The 21,667-nt window shown below is 37.0% G+C and overlaps 1 protein-coding gene across 6 annotated transcripts in view; it reads left to right on the top strand.

Annotated features, from left to right (window-relative positions):
- The window catches only part of Fas2 (neural cell adhesion molecule fasciclin 2), a 290,468-nt gene that overhangs the window by 106,222 nt on the left and 162,579 nt on the right, over positions 1-21,667 (top strand). For all 6 annotated transcript variants that reach the window (XM_090381692.1, XM_090381693.1, XM_090381691.1 and 3 more), the window contains exon 2: positions 13,561-13,729. In XM_090381692.1, the coding sequence (XP_090237818.1) occupies positions 13,561-13,729 (169 nt within the window). The remainder of the gene's footprint in view (positions 1-13,560; positions 13,730-21,667) is intronic.

The raw sequence follows: 21,667 nt of genomic DNA, 5'->3' as shown, positions 1-21,667 counted from the left end.
TGAAATGTAAAGGACAAATTACTTCGAGTAGTTTGGCTCCTGGGATCATTTAAACGCAAGGGATTCCACCACCTGAAGCAGATTGTTAATCTTCCAGAGTGCTGCTGTTGAAGACCTCTTTGTACAACATAGAGGCACTGTCAAGCAGATTGACTTCTACGTGCTTTTGTTTATATACCTGCGAATCGTTGGGATCCACTGTATAGAACTAGCATTAAGCAAAGCTCTAGCTGAGATGGAGGAAAGGCTGTTACGACTCAAGAAAATGAAATTGGATAACAAATTGTATTAAAAATTGCAGTAAAAACAAACTATAATAAAACAGTCTTGATTAGTCTTCTAGTGTTAAAATCTAGGAATGAAATTGGCGTGATTTAAATTTATCTTGCTATGCGAATTATATCAGGTTACCGATTATTTCTTGGTAATCTGACATATTTGGTAATCTGACAAAAGAAGTGCATCCAGTTGATATAGATGGACAGTGCACTGTTGAGTCAGTTTGGTGTGACATAAGCACTGCAAAAGCAAAGATAAGAGTAGGAGTGTGTTATAGGCCTAATGACTCGAATGAGTACAATGAACAATTGTACAGAGAAATAGTGGGCCAGTAAATCAGAATGTCTTATAATGGGGGATTTTAACTTCCCAGATATTGACTGGAACTTGTGGGTTGGTCACTCACACACTAGTCAGACTTTTGTGGATTTATTGGATGATTGTTTTCTGCAGCAGCATGTTCGAGAGGCAACCAGAGAAAGTAATACTCTTGATCTGGTTATCAGCAGTGATCATTCGTGTATTAAGAATTTGCAGATAAAGGAACCACTAGGTGGCAGTGATCACAGTGTGCTGAAGTGGGATTTACTCAAAGAGGTAACTACCGTCAGGGGTAAAGGAAAGGGTTTTTGCTTCCGTAAAGGGGAGTACAGTGGTCTCAGACAGTTTTTAAATTCTGTACAGTGGGATCGACTGACGATGTTACAAACAGTAAATTCTAAGTGGGAAGCATTCAAGGAATTAATCGTGGAAGCTACTAGACTTTTCATACCGATGAAGAAATATTGTTCAAGGTTTAGGCCTAAATGGTTATCAAATGAACTAATGAGACTCGTGACAGAGAAGAAAAATGCATGGGATGCATATAAATTATCAGGCGACGCAGAAGCCTGTAGCAGATATAAGCTAGTCTGTAATCAGGTCACAAAGGAGGTTCGGCAGGCAAAGGCGGATTACGAGAAATCTTTGGCAAAAGATGCTAAGAAAAACAGCAAGGATTTCTTTACTTATATAAACTCTAAAAGGAAGGGGCTGAATATGATTGGTCCACTTGACATCGATGGTTCGACTGTTGATGATCCTGCTCAGATAGCAAACAAACTGAATGAGTATTTTGCATCTACATTCACACGTGAGGAATCATTACAGTTTGAAAATGGAAGAAGGTTATCAAATTGTAGCAGTGTGCTTAATGATTTTGTAATAACTGAGAGCAAAGTGGAGGAGAAATTGTTGAAGTTAAACATAAGAAAGGCACCTGGGGCGGATGGGATCTATCCAGTTATATTAAAGGAGGCGGCAAAGCAACTAAGCAAACCCTTAGCCATAATTATGAGAGCATCCTTGGATTCAGGGGAGGTTCCCACGGACTGGAGATGTGCAAATGTATCCCCAATTCACAAAGGAGGTTCGAAGGGTGACACGAATAATTACAGACCAGTTAGTTTAACTTCTGTTCCGGGTAAAATAATGGAGTCACTGGTTAAAGATGAATTGCAGGATCATCTAGACAAGACTGCAGCAATAATTCAGACACAGCATGGGTTTGTTAAGGGAAAGTCTTGTCTGACAAATTTGATTGGTTATTATGATGTGGTCACAAAGGAACTGGATGCAAAAAATAATTTTGATATCATATACTTGGATTTCAGGAAAGCTTTTGACACTGTTGCGCATGGAAGACTACTGTACAAATTGGAGCAGAATGGTATTAAGGGTAAGTTGCTACAATGGATAAAAGGATGGTTAAGTGGGAGAAGACAGAGGGTGTGTAATCAATGGGTGCTGCTCTTCGTGGACTAATGTTATTAGTGGAGTCCCACAGGGTTCGGTGTTGGGTCCACTGTTGTTTTGTATATTTATCAATGATATTGATGAAGGTATATCAGGCTTAATGTCGAAGTTTGCAGATGACACGAAGGTTGGCAGGGTTGTTAATGACAGTAATGGCAGTGTGCTACTGCAACAGGATCTAGATAATTTGGGCAGATGGGCTAAGAAGTGGCAACTGAAGTTTAACCTTGACAAATGCAAAGTACTGCATATGGGTAGAAGTAACCCCAGAGAAACGTACCAACTGTGTGGTACTACACTTAAGGTGGTAGAAAATGAAAAAGACCTGGGAGTAATTGTGCAGTCAGATATGAAGTTTTCTGAGCAATGTAGACAGGCTGCTAGGGCAGGTCATGGGGTTTTGTCAATGATATATAGGAATTTTGCTAGCAGGGAAAAGGAGGTGATTGTCCCTCTGTATAAGGCAATGGTCAGGCCACGCCTTGAGTACTGCGTACAGGTCTGGAGGCCTCATTTTAGGAAGGATGTAGATTTGCTTGAGCGTGTACAGAAAAGAGCAACACGATTGGTGAGGGGAATGAAGGGATCCTCTTACCAAGAGAGGCTTAAGTTCTGCAAATTGCAGTGGCTGGAGACTAGGCACCTGCGCGGTGATCTGATTGAGGTCTATAAGGCCTTGAATGGGTTGAGCACGCTGAATTCTGATGGGATCCTCCCACTTGTTCAGAATACGAACCTACGGGGACATAAGTTCAAATTAAGAAAGGATAGATGTAGAATAGATGTGCGGAAATTTGCCTTTAGCCAGCGGGTGGTTAATTGCTGGAACAAACTTCCATCTGTCGTTGTGGAAGTTGATAGGTTAAATAAATTTAAGGAGGAACTGGACAGGCAATTGGAGGGTATGGTGTGATTTTTTTTTTTTTTTTTTTGGCTGATGCTGCATAAGCTCCTACACTTGCTTTCTTGCATCAAGTGCCACTACTACTACTATTTGTCACCTAAAGAAAAACGATAAATTAGTCTTAAATTATTTTAGTATAATCGAACAAGGTAAGTTTATCTCGAAAAAAGTCAAGTATAACTGCGATACTCTCTGCTGTAGAAGTACTGTCACTTTACTTTTAAGCGTGAATGGTCAGCCATAAATCCATTAGAATGATAGTTTGGTTTTGCCCCCCCCCCCCCACAATCTCACTTTCTTGAAGGCGATCTACCACCTTACAGAGCCGCAAATTCATGCCTATTAAAAAACCGGTTGCGACTACATCATTTAATTCGTGGTTTTTTGGTTGGCTCAGTGGGACAAGATGAAAGTCATCGTCGTTTAGACCAGTGGTTCACAACCTTTTTTGCTCGTGGCCCACTTCTGAGATTCATTCACCTTTGTCACCCCACTCATATTGTTTAATTATAATAAATGTAATATTTATAGTAAATATGTACTTTATCAACTGCACTCTTTATTTTTAACGTGTTATTTCTTTATAATATAAGAAATATTAATAAAGGGGTTTATTAACTACAATATTTACTTAATAGAAGTTTTACTCAATATTTTGTTTATTCACAATATACAATTATGCTCCTAACAAAAAATATGACAATAATATTGTCATTTAGGTTAGTGAGAATCCGCAAGAATCTCACTAATTTCTTTTTTATATTAGTAATTTTATTTTAGAAGGACCCCTTTTGGCTTCGGGGAAAAAAAAAACGATTTCTCACATTTAGCTCACTTAAATATGGGGGTGTCTGGACGACAGGTATCCAAAATTAAAAATTTGTATTTCTGAACTGATTTATTATACTCCACCTCTTTCAGACTGGCACAAAAAATAACTGACTAGTGACAAGTTCTGTTCTCTTAGTCCCGTTTTAGCGTGCAAACGTATTCTAGACGTTATTTCATTAGCATAAATAGAGGCATACTATGTAAGAAAGCACGCTTATGCAGCATTAGAGGGGAAAAAAAAAACCTATTTCACCCCTCCATTCATTCCAAATGCCTATCTAGCTCAGCCTTAAATTTATTTAGGGCTTATTTATTAAATTTATTTGACTTTCACAAGAGATGGAAGTCTGTTCCAATCAACTACCCGCTGACTAAAGGCAAAAATTTCCGCACATCTGTTCCACAACTGTCTTTCCTCAGTTTGAAACTATGCCCCCTCAGGTTCTTAATCTGAGCAAGAGGAAGAATCCCATCAGCATTCAGTTTGCTGAACCCATTCAAGGACTTATACACCTCAATCAGATCACCTCGTATGTGCCTACTCTCCAGGCGCTGCAATTTTCAGAACTTCAGCCTTTCTTGGTAAGAACACCCCTTTGTTCTCCTCACCAATCTTATTACTCTTCTTTGAACTCGTTCTAGCAACTCTACGTCCTTCCTAAATGAGGCCTCCAGACCTGTACTCAAGGTGGGGCCTGACCATTGCCTCTGGCTACGGAGGCGCCACCAATCTTGCTGCTCTTTAAACTCGATCTAGCAACTCTACGTCCTTCCTAAAATAAGGCCTTCAGACCTGTACACAGTACTCAAGGTGTGGCCTGACCATTGCCTCTTACAACGGAACAATCGCCTCCTTGTCCCTCATAGCAAAATTCCTATATCATTGACAAAACTCCATGACCTGCTCTGGCAAACCCGTCTGCACTTCTCAGCGAACTTCTTATCTGACTGCACAATTACCCCCAGGTCTCTTCCACCTCCCTGAGTGTAGTACCACACGGTACATTTCTCTTGGGTTATTGCTACCCATATGCAGTACTTTGCATTTGTCAATGTTAAATTTCAGTTGCCACTTCTCAGACCATTTTCCCAACTTATCTAGATCCAGTTGGAGTAGCAAACTATCTTTACTATTGTTAACAACCCTGCCAACCTTTGTATTATTTACAAACTTGGACATTAAGCCTGATGTACCTTCATCAATATCATTGATGAATACACAATGGGCCTAGCACCGAACCCTGGGAAACTCCACTAATAACATTTGTCCACGAAGAGCAGTGTCCATTGATTACCACTCTGTCGTCTCATACTCAACCATCCCTTTATCCATAGCAAAAAAAAAAAAGTCAAGTTCAGCCATTATCAACCCACTGCAGGATGGAAGCCTCAACAATTCATGCTGAGGGAAATGGACCATAATCTGCCACGCTGGTCCAGTGCGGGTTGGCAGATCGACCGTATTCAGCAGTCAGGGGCTTGAACCCCGGGCTACTCAAAGAGCGTGTGCTACTGCACTCCCGCTTCTGCCCACTCGGCTACGGAGGCCCTTACCCTTAATGTCATACCACTCCAATTTGTACAGCAGGAGACATCGGGGAATGCTGTTGTATCCCTCCAACATCAGAAGGGGACACTTACAGTGGAAACCGTGTTCTCGCATGTGGCAGAATAATGATCAACGGCCGCACCCCTCTTCATGTTTTTGATAGGATTTCCGGAACTGTACAGAGAACATCCTCGAACTCTGACTTTTTAGGGGTGCGTTTGGTTCAGATTTTCTCAAGTGTTTGGAGGAATGCCTTGATTCCGACTGCTTTGACCAACACGATCGCCAGACTTAAATTCGATCAAACATGTGTGGGACGCCCCTGGGCGTCGCATTGCGCGCCGACAGCCAACTCCTTGGTCACTTGCTGAGCTAGGGCCTGCTCTGGCGGAAGAATGGGATTTGTTGCCACGGAAGCTTAGACACCTGATATTGAAAATAGTTCACCGCTGTCAGGCCTGTTTAGCTTTTGGACGGGATCATACTCTGTACTGATGTCATGTGACCATATTTTCGAGCATCTTGCAACTACTTCTGTAATGTGTCAATTTTTTTGGCAATTCTTATACTAAATTTCCCTTACACCTATCCAAAGTTTCTCGCTGTATCCTCATTTCATCGTTATTTTGTCGTACACCACCATACCAAAATTTGACCCGCATCATCGCAAGCTGCTCTAGTTACATTACGTGTTCTGTAGGTTTTTTTTTTTTCGAGCAGATTATAATATCAAATACGAAAAATGCTTTCGTTACGTACGCAATTCAATTATATCAAAAATACCTTTTAGCAGAATCCCGATTTCAAGACTTTCAGATCTACGAGTTTTGTAATTAATATCAACTAATTTAAATTTTTATTAAAAATAAATAAAAAAAAATCACCTAAGTTTTATCAAGTCTGCTCGCGAAGTTTGTCATAAATCCGGGAATAATATTAAAAAAAAAAAATCGGTGGTGATTAAAAAAAATAAGCATCCTCACGAATCATTGAACCTATGATTGTGATATTACTTGCCACATAGATGAAACAGTTTGACCATCTGCCAACTACTGAAATTGAAGAATAGTAAATGAACGGTCAGTATTATGATTTTTGTCGAGCAGTGTATAAGTAGTTTCCTGGTAATAATAGCTGCATTTACCTAGCATATCTTAGGGGCTGGAATGAATTTTCTGATAATTTATTAACGTTGTGTGCGTATATCATTTCATTGTAAATACAGTATATGCAAGGCATTCGGAGTAGTAGTTGAGGCTTGTGATGCAAGAAAGCGAGTTATGTAACATCAGCCAAAAAAAAAAAAAAAAATAATAATTAGAAACTTATCTAATAAATAACATTTTTCATTATAATAAATCGCAACTCATACTAAGAACGAATTTCATGACTTTGTACAGTATTTTACGAACTTGGCATATTGTATTTCTTTATTTCACGTTTTCCGTATTAATTAAACAGCTCTTCTATCAGCGAGTCATTACTGACATCTGGTGTCGAAACTTCGAAATATTCATGTACAGTGATATAATCGTAGGTCAGATTGCTTGATAAAAGCGCGATTCTTTTTTAGTTTATACCAATTTCATTTCTTCTTACCCACATTTTAAATATGTTGACAGTTTAATTATCGTAACTGATAATGAAACTGTAGGTACATTTACTTGTAAGATTTAGGGCGAAAGATTTTTTATCTATTTTTTGAAGTGTGGCAGTAGTTATGTATTTAGTTTTCAGTAATTACTGATAGATGTATATCCATATATCTTTAATTTTTCTCCAGAATTTTGGGATTATTTTAGGTAAGAACAATTTTATGGAAAATAAACAGTGAGATTCAGTATGAATTGTTATGTTTAAAGCAGTGTTTCTGAACTTTTTTTTTTAATCCTTCCCCCTAAAGGGCTTTTTTAGACATTTTATTTTTTTCATAATCCCCCCCCCCACCCCCATGAAATTTTTTAAACAAGAAAATACTTTAACTTACTATTTTTATTCAATGAGATCCCTGAGCCTGATGCTTCTTAGCTAAAAGTTCAATGTTTGGTATGATGTTAGTAAGCTTAATTCTAATGTCTCCTTTTGAATATACTGTATATCAATTCTGTTTCTTTCCTTTGTTAATATTTTATGTACTGAACTGAAACCACTTTCAACCATATGAGACTTTGGAAAACAAAGCACTGGCTATTTCAGACCACATTGTTGGATAAAGAAGTTTAGTTGTTTTTGTTCCCCACAACTCAGCCATTCCACCTTTTTCGAATTTATTATTTGCATTCTTAGTTACATTTAAATTCGTTCATTCTTGTCTTCACTAACAGACCTAGAATCGCATCCAATTGGATCTCACATCCATGGTTTCACTTCAAAAGAAAATAAATCTGAAAATCTTTTTCATTTCACCTTTTAAAGAACAAATGATCTGAATAATTCTTGAGATAATTCTCAGTGAGAGATTCATTGATTTTAAGCTAATTCTTGCATACTATGAAATTATTTCCAGTTTTTCAGTGAACGCTTTAAATATGCGTTTGCAGTCTATCACCATAATTAATTTCCCTTGAAGTCGAAGTAATACTTGTTTTTGAAAAATCATCCAAGCCATGTGGTGTGTTTATTGATCTCCTTTGCTTTCTAAACTAATTTTTGCCTCAAAAAAAAGTTTACAAATCTTGTTCGACAGTTTCCTTTAGAAAGCCAACTGATTTCTGTACATAAAAGAAGACTCACATACTCAACAATTTTCTGAAAAGGCGATCATATTTGCTGTGACTTTATTTTATTGATTGTTTTAATAACTACTAGGGGGCTTTGCTCCTGCTCTTTGTTTGCCCACCCCTGCACACACCTTTTCTGCATAAAATGTAGAGGTATACGGAGCAAGTCAAATTTCTTTATGTAAAAAGACACCTGTCGAAATGTACTGGTCTATATCTAATCGAAATAACCTAGGTAATTATTTACCTGTGCATTTGTAGTACGTGGCATTCTCAAGGTTGAATAAATATCTCTTTAAGATCCAGAATGGTATACACCCTCCAACATGGTGGCAAGCAAAACAGTGGGAAAGCAGTGATTGGCAGATGCCGCTGCTTTCCCTGCCCACAGTCCTCCTAGGTTGATATGCCTAGGGTGTCTTTCTCCAAATTTGTTGCTGTTTTTAAATTGGGAACTTGTTTCCCATTTTAAAACAGCAAGATGGAGGGATAAACACCCTACCTAAGCTCCCCTTCCTCAACGACACAAAATCAGAAAATGGAGGTGCTGTAACCTGTCAGTTGTCTTCCTCGATTTCATCGTAGTACCTGCCGTCGTATGCTCTACTGGACTTCAGCCAATATCACTAGGTAATTATTTACCTGCGTTTACATAGGTCACTTGGGAAAAGGCCTTTTGCCTCGGGTTCCATAATACATGAGAAATATTGTTGCATCTGAAAGAGCAGGACTAAAATATTTAACTGAAATATTTGCAAATTGTACAAATTTAAAATATTTACAAAATACTAAACTATAGTATTTACGAATATACAGTATGCATTAACATACAAAATGTTACAATGGAACAACAAATGTTAGTGAATCACGTTCACGAAGTTGGTGAATGTTATGGAGGCAGTTGTCAATTAATTGCATTTGTGGTGTGTAATTGCCCTGCCATCTTCTCAGATTGGCTCAAATAAATATCCCTAAGAGGAAAACTTTTAATGTGTAGGTAGATACTGAGATATTGATAAAGAACCGGACTAATATGTTTTGCAACCAGATGTCGGTGCACAATGCAGTGTATTGCAAGAACTTTGGGACATACTTCCTTTAGGTGGGCTATAAAACCTGTCTTCCAACCATGGAGGTAGTACCAATAGTGCTACAGGATACCAAATTTTCCAATGGTGCTTATTTTTCATCAAACCATGTTTTTTACAGCAGCAAACAATGGATGCTCCAGTACAGTCAGTTTCTATAGATTTTACAAACATCTCTTCTTGCAATTTACAGTCGTCAAAATAACAGTCATATGCCAGTAGAAGGTGTTATTGTCAGTAACTGTGGATTCACCAATCTGAATAGAAAATTTTCTCGTTTTTAGTTTGTCAATTAGCTGCTCTTCAATATTAACTGACATCTTGATTCGTCTTTGAATTGAATCATTGCTCAATGGCAATGCTTTTAAAATACTGGAAGGATTTTGATGACCACACCATCACACTGTTGAAATTGCAGTTTAATGCAGGTTGTATAACATCTCAGCAACTGAGCACTACCAGTTTTTGTAATGATTTCTGCAATTTTATAAGACTCGGTCATTCCATCATTTATGTCCTTTTTAAATAAGGAAGTAAGTGTTACGTTACTAAAAATTCTGTTTTAAATTTTTTATATATTATATATGTTTAACTTTATCAGGATGTTTCCTTTTTAAGTGACCTGAAAGTTTTGGTTTCATAGCCTCATTTGAAAATGAACTCTTATGCATAAGACACATGGGATGTCTAGAGTCGAATGGGCCTGCAATAAAACCATAAGCTAGATATTCATCCAGATACTATCGACACTTTCTTTTCATCACCTGACATGATTGATGGTGGGCTGAATAACTATAAAGAATTAAATAATAAAATATGAACTATTTTTATTTATTTCTCATAGCCCATGTCACTCACAAAAGCACTGTGGATCAAAAATAAACTTCCACAAGGAAACAAATCAATACTAATTGTCTCTTAGAAAGTAAAAACAATAGACAAACATTTCTCCATACCTCATATATTGACCAGTGAAACAAAAGAAAATAAATAAATAAACCACACCATCACGCTGTTGGAAATGGTGCAAACGGCAAGGATTTCAGAGACTACTTCTGAAAGCACTTAGGCATTTAATGCCTACGAAAAGCAAAGGTGGTTGAATTAAATCACACTTGCTATCTTCCTTTTATCAATTTCTCATTAACTCCTAATATATAATATACCTGTATGTTAAAAAATCAGTTTTCAGGGGAAAGAAAACCCAATGAGAGAAATTAAATATTAAGGAATACAATGTTGTTGGGCCATAAACCATTGTAATACTAAAAACCAATTTTTTCCCCCCTTGGGGTGATATTACCCCCATTGAGAATCCCTGGTTTAAACAGTGATGTGGTGGGCCATTTTTAAATGCTTTGAGGCAAAAAGTCTTCATTCCTGTATTTTAATAGCTTGGTTATTACAACTTTATCATTGGCAAGTACTTTAAGTGGAATGACAGTATAATAATTTGCTTGTGGAGGGTGGGATCAAAATAAAGCTGTAAACAAAATCAATAGTAAAATTCCATTAGAAAATTGTATGACAACAGTACTTCTACATTTGCTAATTATCAATTTTTAAACTTTTTTAAATTGTAATTTAAGCATAACTATTTAAGTTAACTTACTTTCTCAGCTATGCAACCATGAATAGCAAAAAGTAATTTATATAAATTAAGACCAGCGGAATTAACAAGTACAGGTCACTGTTGAAAAAAAAAAAAGCCGTGAATTAGGGTTGAATTTGAAAGTGTCTGCAATTCTGCCCAGACACGATAGGAGGAAGTGTATGATGAGAGCCCTGTCGGTCAATTCGGTCCTGGAAAGACTGTGCAAGGCTCAAGGGGTAGAATTTTTTTTCAGCCTGGTCTGTACTTGTTAACAGGAAAGACTGCCTCTACAGGGATGGGATACACTTAAATAGAAAGGGTGCAAGAATGTTTGCTGATGCTATCGAGGCAGTGTTAGGTGGGTCGGAAAACTGCTAGATTGGGGGGGGATACAAGGACTAATGGATTAACAATAGCCACTGGCAGAGGTGAAAGTGATTCTTGCACTGCTTCTATTGGAATGAGCTGCAGCCTGGAAAATAAGATGCAGGATATTTCAGACTGCTGGGAATCATTGGGGTACAAATAAACACATGGGTTGTGTTAGGGTAGCTAAGAAAAATGGGTGCATGTATACTTGCGTGTACACCAATGCTAGGAGTTTAGTAAATGAATTTGAGGTATTGCTCAAAACATCAAGGCCGCCGTAGCCTAGTGGTCAGGCGCATAAGTACACATGCCTTGAGTGACTGGGGTTCAAGCCCGTGACTGAATAGGGTGCTGTTTCTTGTATTATGTGTATCTTGTAAACTCCTGACTGTTTGGTCATCCCGGAGTATAAACAGAATTTTATTTATGTTGTGGGGATTTCAGAGATGTGGTGTCACACAGATATAAGGAATGCAGAACTGGAATTTGGGGAGTACAATGTCTACAGAAAGGACAGACAGGATAGGAAGGGAGGAGGGGGTTATGCTATTAGTTAAGAAATACATAAAATCCAAGGAAGTGAAGCCAGTCGACATCGCTGGACAGTGCAGTGTCGAGTCAGTTTGGTGTGACATAAGCATTGGGAGATCAAAATTGAGAGTAGGAGTGTGCTATAGGCCTAATGACTCTGATGAGTATAATAAGAAACTGTACAGGGAAATAGAGTGGGCCAGTAAATCAGAGTCTTATAATGGGGGATTTTAATTTCCCAGATATTGACTGGAATTTGGGGGCTGGTCACTCACACTAGTGAGGCTTTTGTGGATTTATTGGATGATTTTCTACATCAGCATGTTCGGGAGGCAACTAGAAGAAGTAATACTCTTGATTTGATTATCAGTAGTGATTCTTCATGCATTAAGAATCTGCAGGTAAATGAACCACTAGGTGGCAGTGATCAGTGTACTGATGTGGAATTTACTTAAAGATTTAATTCCCATCGGGGGGGGGGGTAAAGGAAAGGGTTTTTGCTTCCGTAAAGGTGAGTACAGTGGTCTCCGACAGTTTAAATTCTGTACAGTGGGATAAACTGACGATGTTACCAACAGTAAATGCTAAGTGGGAAGCATTCAAGGAATTAATCGTGGATGCTACTAAAAGTTTCATACCTATTAAGAAATATCGTTCGAGGTTTAGGCCTAAATGGTTATCTAATGAACTAATCAGACTCGTAGCAGAGAAGAAAGATGCATATAAATTATCAAGCGACTCAGAACGTATGGCAGATATAAGCTAATCTGTAATCATGTCACAAAGGAGGTTAGGCAGGCAAAGGCAGATTATGAGAAATCCTTGGCAAAAGATGCTAAGAAAAACAGCAAGGATTTCTTTACTTATATAAACTCTAAAAGGAAGGGATGAATCTGATTGGTCCACTTGACATCGATGGTTCGACTGTTGATGATCCTGCTCAGATAGCAAACAAACTGAATGAGTATTTTGCATCTACATTCACACATGAGGAATTAAGGTTTGAAAATGGCAGAAGGTTATAAAATTGTAGCAGGATACTTAATGATTTTGTAATAACTGAAAGCAAAGTGGAGGAGAAATTGTTGAAGTTAAACATAAGAAAAGCACCTGGGGTGGATGGAATCTCTAGTTATGTTAAAGGTGGTGGCAAAGCAACTAAGCAAACCCTTAGCCATAATTATGAGAGCATCCTTGGACTCAGGGGAGGTTCCCACAGACTGGAAATATGCAAATGTATCCAATTCACAAAGGGGGATTGAAGGGTGACACGAGTAATTACAGAGCAGTTAGTTTAACTTCTGTTCATTATTTTTTTTTTGGCTGATGCTGCATAAGCTCATACACTTGCTTTCTTGCATCACATGCTGCTGCTGCTACTACTACTACTACTTTATTTTTGTTTTTTCTTTTCAGTGATATTTAGAATAAGAACTTTTTTTTAATAGAGGTAGATGTGAAAAATACTCTTGTCAGAGGTGAATGATGATAAACATGAATTAGAAATTAGTTTTCTTTCACTACACCATTTTTAGTAGAGGGATAGTTTTTAGGAAATTAATGATGAAATTTTTAAGTTTAGTTTTTATTTAATGGCTTCCTAACACTAATAGGGTTTGAGTAACTGACAAAAGTGATAAATATCTGTAGAATCCTTTTGCAAACCTTCACTCTTAATTGTTTGTAGAGAGGAAAAAAAAGGCAGTGTTGGTATACCTGTGCTTTTGTAATAAACATTTTATTATGTTTATTACTACACATAATAAAATATTCGATGTGTAGTGTTTGAAAGTGTACTTCAATTTTATTTCATGGTTAAAACATGTTGTTATCCTCTTCCATATTTTTCTTGCTTTCCATTATTTTTAAATATATAATGGTGGATTTTTTCCTTTTTATAGTGTGCTTGTTTTGTCTTGTCCATGGAAATGAACCATCACTTGTTATTACTCCATCAGAAAAAGTTTTAAAACGACCAGCAGGCCGTACATTTGCATTAACATGTCGTGGTGAAGGAGGTGAATCATCAATGTTTCAGAACTATCAGTGGTTAGGACCAGATGGTAATGGGTAAGTATATGCATTGCAGCCTATTTAACTTAGTTATGACTTATTTTAATTAATTTTAGTGGCTTTAATCATAATTTTTGCGATCTTTTATTTTGTTTCATACATGTATTTTAAATTGCTTTAAATTAAGTTATTTGCAGATTTAAGTGGGACATTTTGAAATTTGCTGCCCACAATATCTTAAAGATTGTCTTTTCTGTTAATATCTTAAAGATTTTGAACTTATTTAAAAAAAGTTATAAATTAAACATCTGAAGTTTGAACAATATAGTAACACCAGCATCCTTGCCATTTTTTGAGGCATCACTGGAAATCTTATTTTAGAATTGAGTTGCTGTGTTTTTTTTTAAATAGTTTTGATATCCTTGAATATTTTAAGGGATAATACAGAACCCAAATAAGAAATTCCTGCCTTAGTTTTCTCCTGTACTAGGTTTGGTTTCTTAAGTCCCAATTTCAACTATGTCGTAATGTATTATTTTCTCATGTAAGAAGTTTCCAACATAAAAAGTTCGTGATAAAGAATACAGTGTATTATTATAATGATGTTTTCCCACTTAAGATTTTAAATATAGAACATCTTTATTTTTATATTAAAAAAATATAAAACAATATATACATTTTGGTGATCGAACAGTTTAGTGCCAAGTGTAATTTTAGTTAATAGTAAACCAAAATTGAAATGGCATTTCTGTTATCTTATGTTGTGAATGCCCTCACAACGAGTTGCCCTGATATTGCACTACCTCCAATAAGTAACGCTTCCCCAATGGAGAAGACTAATGTTACTTATTCTCAGTGGATACCACCACCCAGAGGTGGTAGGGTGGTGGTATCTGCTGAGAAACCATTGGCGAAGTGATGCCTATTCGAGAATCCATTGTTGAGGCATTGCTTATTCGAGGTAGTTCAATATCAGGGCAACTTGTATCGCATTCACAATATGCGATATAACAAACTATGCCATTTCATCCACTTCAGTGGTTTACTGCGAACTAAAATGATGCTTGGCACTAACGTGTTAGATTAGTGAATTTTCCGTAGTCTGAGGCTTTTGGTGCTAAAACCTTTTTAGCATAAACATTTAGATATAATGGAAGTGGCATATTGCAATTGATTTTCATTGAAATCCATAATTGGATGCGTAGACCAGTTAAGCTTTAAATTCTGATGGTTGTGAACAGTTCTGAATTACTTAATGGATTGTTCTGTCTTATTGTAATTGACCTTTTAAGATATGTTGAAACTTCAAAGGGGCTCATTCTTCCAACTTGGTAATGAGTTTAATGAACAATGTTAAGCAATTAGAAATCCTCAGTTTAAAAATGTTTCCCATAGGCAGTAAAATATTTTATAAATTTTGAAATAGTACTTAAAATGATCTTTAACTTATGTATGTGTTTTCATTTGTGTAAATATTTCATACCCTTAGGTCATTTTCCCTTCTAAGAAGTTCTAAACCTCCAGTCCCTCTAAACTTATCTGGGTTACTGTATTTCATTTTAGCAAAAAAAAAATTTAATGGGGTTGGTGCATTTATGAATAGTTATGCATTTGAGGTCTCCCAAAATTAATATTCAGAACTTAATACAGTAGAGCTTTAGTTGTCTGGAATAATTCTCAGACCTCTTCCGGATAATCAAATGTAAGGTAAAATTAAATTCTGTTATAATGTATTAAGGTAAAAAAAAAAGACTTTAAATAGTGTGAAAAAATGAATTAATTTAATTAAAAATGATAATAACTTGTATATAATTTGCACATTTACATACAGGGTGATTCGCTACCGGTGCGACAAACTTGCAGGAGGTGTAGGGGCACGAATCGGCATCGCATAGCATTGCAGGGTCCAAAATGCCTTCGTCATGCGGTAGAGGACGTTGAACGGGAGGATCGCGTGAACAGCAATCCCGCTGGAAGTCAGCATTTGCGAACCAGTTCCAGAGGTAGTAGAATGGACGCGTATTCAAACGTTGAACTGGCCGACATGCACCTCGCATATGGAGCTGCGGTCTGTAATGGGTGCACTGCTCTGTGCTTGTACCAGGAATGTTTCACGCACAGGCGTGCTCCTCATCATATGATTTTCGCACGTGTTCACAGAAGGTTACCTGAGACTGGTTGGTTGTTTCACAAGGGGTACCATGAATCGAGAACGAACAAAGAGGATGCCAGAATGAGGAGAATGTCCTACATCTTGCAGAAGGCAATCGGAGTAAGAGTACTCGAGCGATAGGCTAACGATTGGGTATTTCCCAATCCACTGTATGGAGGATACTGTCAACAAACCAAATGAGTTCATACCATCTGCAATGCGTCCAATCATTGGAGCCTGCAGATTATCCACTCCGGAGGACTTTTGCTACTTGGTTTCTTCATCAGAAACTGTTCACGCGACCTCCTGTTCAACGTCCTCTACCGCATGACGAAGGCATTTCGGACTCTGCAATGCTATGTGATTCCGATTCGTTTTTGTGCCCCTACACCTCCTGCAAGTTTGTCGCACTGGTAGTAAATCACCCTGTATGTATAAATATTCAGATAGATATTTTACTGCAGATTGTGTGGAAAAAATAATTTTTTAAAATGTTCTATTGTTACAAAAACTGGCAAGGCCCTTCACAAAGTGCATTAGAAAAGGTGTGATGCCTAAGCAGTGGAATAATGCAATCACAGTTTTGCTGCATAAGGAGATAAATTGGAAATTATAGACCAATTAGCTTGTTATCCCACATCTACAAGTTGTTCACAAGGGTCATTACTAACAGATTAGAAAGAATACTTGATGAGAATCAACCAAAAGGGCAAGCTGGCTTTAGGACAGGATTCTCAACTATGGATCACCTTCACGTAATATCACAGCTAATGGAGAAAGCAAATGAATATAAAACACCATTTATGCCTGGCATTTGTGGATTATGAAAAGGCATTTGACTCTATACAGCATAAGGCAATGTTTCGGGCACTGGAAAGACAAGGCAATTGATACCCCATATATTATGATTTTGAAGAAAATATGAGAGTGCTACCTCCTTTATTAGACTAGACAAAGACAGTAGGAAATTTAAAATTGAGAAAGGAGTTCGACAAGGAGACAATATCTCCGAAGCTGTTTACTGCTGCCCTTGAGGAAGCTTTCAGAAGATTAGACTGGTCACAGAAAGGAGTCAATGTGAACGGAGAGTACCTAAACCATTTACGATTTGCAGATGACACTGTGGTCATAAGCCATGATTCCAAAGAATTAGGAAAATCTTAATCAGTTATGCACAGCTAGTAAGGATTTTGGACTCAAGATGAATATGGCTAAAACAAGTAATGATGAACAAGTATGCCACAGAAAGGGAAATAATGATTGAAGGAGCAGTAATTGAAAAGGTCGAGTCATATACTTATCTGGGACAAGTTATTAGCTGTAATAATGATAAATGGCTGGAAGTCAAGAGAAGAATAAATTTTGGATGGATAGCATTCAGGAAATATAGTCACATACTGAAGAGCAATATCCCAGTTTGTCTGAAATGTAAGATAATGAACCAATATATACTCCCCACCATGACTTATGGAAGTGAAACTTGGGCACTCACCAAAAGAATGGAAGAGAAGCTGAGAACCACACAGCAAAGAATGGAACAAATCATATTGGGAATCAGACTTATTAGATAAGAAGAGAAACACATGGATTAGGCAACAAACTCAAGTAAAGGACATTCTTATCAAAACTAAAGAACTAAAATGGTCTTGGGCAGGACACATAGCTCGAAGACATGATGACAGATGGACTAAGAAAATAACAGAATGGTATCCAAGAGGAGCTAGAAGAAAACCTGGAAGACAAAGGTGGAGATGGATAGAGAAATTCATGAGTTGGTAGTAAATGGATGGCCAGTGCTCAAAACAGAAGGAACTGGAAAGTTGCTGGAGAGGCCTTCATCCTGCAGTGGATTGAAAATGGCTGATGATGATTTTGTTGCGACCCTTTTTTTTTTATTGCTGCAAAATCTCAAGTTCCTTAATATTAAAAAAATAATAAATCACAGTTTTGGGCTGATTATTATTCTTACTGAATCTGGAGCTAAACTAAACCTAATATGAAATGAAGAGAACAAAATGTCATGGAAAATTGCATTCACGGAAGTGAATGACTAAATTATCATTCATGATTTCCACGAAAACCCATTAGTCCTAATCCAACACTTCACCAGATATGACGTAAAAAAACAATACTCTCATAGCATAATAAACATATCTCAAATACTACCATTAATTTAAAAAAAAAAAAAAAAAAGAGAAGAAAATCAGCCTTTCAAATTATTCTGGATAACTGACTTTCTACTTTGATATCCTTTTAATCAATACATTAAAAAAAAAATTAACATTTAAAATGTCAGGTATTTTAATGGAATGCTGTACTGATCTGTCAATTTTCAGAAATTCCAGGTCATAGAAGACCCAGAATTTTAACTCCTCTTCAGTTGTGGGCTATAGTTACCTGATCTTGGTAAAGGATGTAAGGTTTTCCCTGCAAGTTATTCAGAGTTTTTCAGTCTGCATCACATGCAAACTGTCCTGCGAGCACACTTGTACAGACATATACAATGGTTGCATAATGGTCTATACTGCCAATGAACGTACAATTCAAGAGAAAGAACATATTAATCATCTGCATCCTCTTGATGCAAGCTTAAACAATCCCTAATCTGGTTTATCAAGTTTGAATTATCAGTATAATATGAAAGTTATTTATAAAATAGATAAGTAATGAATAAAACACTGCTTATTATTCTGAAATAAATCAGTTGATTTAATTCTAAACCAAATTGAAGTAATCAATTGATTTAGAATGATGCAAAAAAGTTAAATTTGGTGCCCATAAGGAAATTTTTTTTTTTTAATATTAATTACTTCATTTTCTGACACCGAAGTTTTGAATGGATGAAACCTTTGTCAACACTCTGAACAGAATTTGTTAAGTTGGCTATAAAACTGCATAATGGCACAGATGCCTATAAATCAATAATGGCTCTTCAATTTTTATCACTGAAGATCTATCAAAAAAAACCAAAAAAAAAAACCCATAATTATCCCCGAACTTGTTAATTTCATACAAGAACAAACTGCCGCACAATTCAAGATGAATTGCACAACTTGTAAGAAAAATGCATCCTGAATCCTTCCCCCACACACAGCAATTGCCCAGTATCATAACATTATCCAGTTCCTTGGATTAACACTTGACAGCAAACTCAATTTCCTGTCACAATGTTTTTAAGATAAGTGCTTTGCCTGAAGAGGCTAAATATCCTTGGGTCAATCTCTGTTATGGCCCTGGGGAGCTAGGAGCATCAGTGCATAGCACACACTTTGATCAGACCGGGGTTCGAGCCCGTGACCACCAAATACGGAGGATGCGGAAAGGTTAGGAAATGACCACCACATATCCCCGGAGCAATATGGCCTTAGTTGCTAATGCTCTTAAAAACCAAACAACAACAACAACAGCCCGGGGAGCTGATTGATATACCTTGCTCTATTTATATTGAATCTTCACCCAGTTCTGATTAGATTATGGTGCTTCTATCAGACTGCTAGAACAACCACCTTATTCCAGAGCCTTCATATGGAGGCCATTATTCAAGTATGTAACCAAAATCCGAAGCCTTCCTTCTCATTCCATGTGGCCATATCCACTTAGTTTCATTAACTAAGAAACAAGCCTAATGAACTCAAACCTGCAGGAATCAATGTTGAATTAATGACAAGTTGGAATATTTGCCTCTAACATTTTAGAACACAGACCACATAGAACCTCCACATAAGATATGTATCTTTTTACAAAAATTACTTCTGTTATTGGGGAAATGTTCCCTTGCAAACCTAATTATCTAACAACTGCATGCAGAGCATTCATTGGTAAATTCAAATTTTCTTCATTTATACAAGGTGTAGCAGTAAAGTTCCTGGACTGGTGTAATAAAAAAAAAAAAAAAATGGAGCTTCAAAACAATTATATTTTGATTCTAAGTACCACCCAATTGAATGCAGTTATTATACAATGTTCTAAAAACAGCCAGAAAAGGCATCCAAAGAGACTGTTCAATTTAACAGTTACATTTTTTCTTTGTCCTCGACATCCTGAAATCTTTCCTTTGATGGCCATTTTCACCTTGAAAGAGGATGGTGCTAGATTGGGAGAGTAGGGTGGGTGGTTGACCTGTACAGTGCCATGTTAGAAATGTTTTCAAGTGCAGAATGAGTAGGGACATTGTCATGCAGCAAGAAGCAGCTGCCTTTCTCTCAATTGTAACCTCACCCAGATCTTTCAATGGTCTTTGAAGCAAGCACCTGTATGTACTTAGAACATAGCAGTGATGCTCTCCCATTCAGATGCACATTCCTTGCAAATCATACCCTGTTTATCAAACATGATCAGCATCCTTTTTGGTCCTGTACTAATGTAAATGGAACTTTTTGGGCTTTGGTGATGAGTTAAGTCCACTGCATGCTCTGCTGCTTCATCTCTGGGTTGTACCGAAACACCATCTCCAATAACAATGCGGTCAAAAAAAATTAGGATCGCTTTGACAAGTCTGGATGAAGTCTTTGCATGATAACTTTGTTTCTGCTCATTTGTGGGCTGTGCAGCACAGATTTTGCACAAACCTTCCTTTTCCCTAAATTGTCATGCAGAATTAGAATCATTCTTATTTATATCCATCTTGGCAGCCATCATTCAAAAGGTCAAATAATGATCTCTTGCCCCTTTTTTTTTTTTTTTTTTCCGAACTTTTGCAACTGTCATTTTGAGAAGTTGATGTTGCCCATTTCTGGGGTATCACAAATTCTCATGTCTTTGAACCACTTATTCCATTCAAATACTTTGACTTAATGTGTTATCCTCACAAACTAATATTTTGTATGTTTCTGTTGGAGATTTCCTAGTGTAAAGAAACTTTATTCTTTTGTTGCTCTATTACAGACATGACATGGAATGTTAATGCTAGTAACAAAAGGTTATTACTTAATCTCTCAGCCTACTGGACAATCTCTGTACCACCATCTGTGGGAGGAAGCTTAAACTACAACATACCAAAGGTGGGAAGGAGCAGCAGTGCGTAGCACACGCTTCTTGATTAGACCGGGGTTCGAGCCAGTCACCACCAAATACGGAGGATGCGGAAAGGTCAGGGAATGACCACCGCATATCCCGGAGCAATATGGCCTTAGTTGCTAACGCTCCTAAAAAACAACAAATAACAACATACCACATCAGTTTATTTTCAAACTCATTGAACACGACCACAACATCCATAGTCCCTGTCCCCATTGCATTTGAATGCAGTATTTATGCTGCTGATTTACATGCAGTCAGGTTGGTATTAGACAATATTAGCAACTTGTCTAACCTACAAGCCATAATATATACTGACTCTAAGTACTTTTACTGCTATAAAAAAAACAAATTCCCACCATCTCACCCAATCTTGAAACAAATCTTAGTTCTAGAGATCAGGGTTGCAAAGCAACTAGCTAACACTCCAGCTCCCTTCATTGATTTTAAACCTATTAAACAGAAGTGTTAATCAGTGACTTAAATTTGGCAAACAAATAACAGGCTGCTATAAATAAGCCCATGCAACAGGCATTGTAACTCCAGCTTCTGAAAAGACTGACATGAAGTATTTTCTTGCATGCACATTGGACATGCCTTTCAACACACCTTCCTACTTACAGGAGATGATCCTAAAGTTCCTGTAATAATAATAATACATTGTGATAATGAATATATTCTATCAGAAATTCAGCTTTCAAATTGATAACACTATCAAATGAAAGAAAGAAATAAAATAAAACAATTAGGGAATTATGCAGATGTAGTTGAACTTTTTTCCTACTTTTCCCTACTTTTTAAAAGTTTAAAATTTTTGGGGCTTGTGG

This window comes from Mastigoproctus giganteus, chromosome 9, assembly GCF_048544385.1.
Source record: "Mastigoproctus giganteus isolate SK-2022 chromosome 9, ASM4854438v1, whole genome shotgun sequence".
Classification (NCBI taxonomy): domain Eukaryota; kingdom Metazoa; phylum Arthropoda; class Arachnida; order Uropygi; family Thelyphonidae; genus Mastigoproctus; species Mastigoproctus giganteus.
Note: the sequence above shows the minus strand (reverse complement) of the source record. Positions and strands in the feature narration are given on the sequence as shown.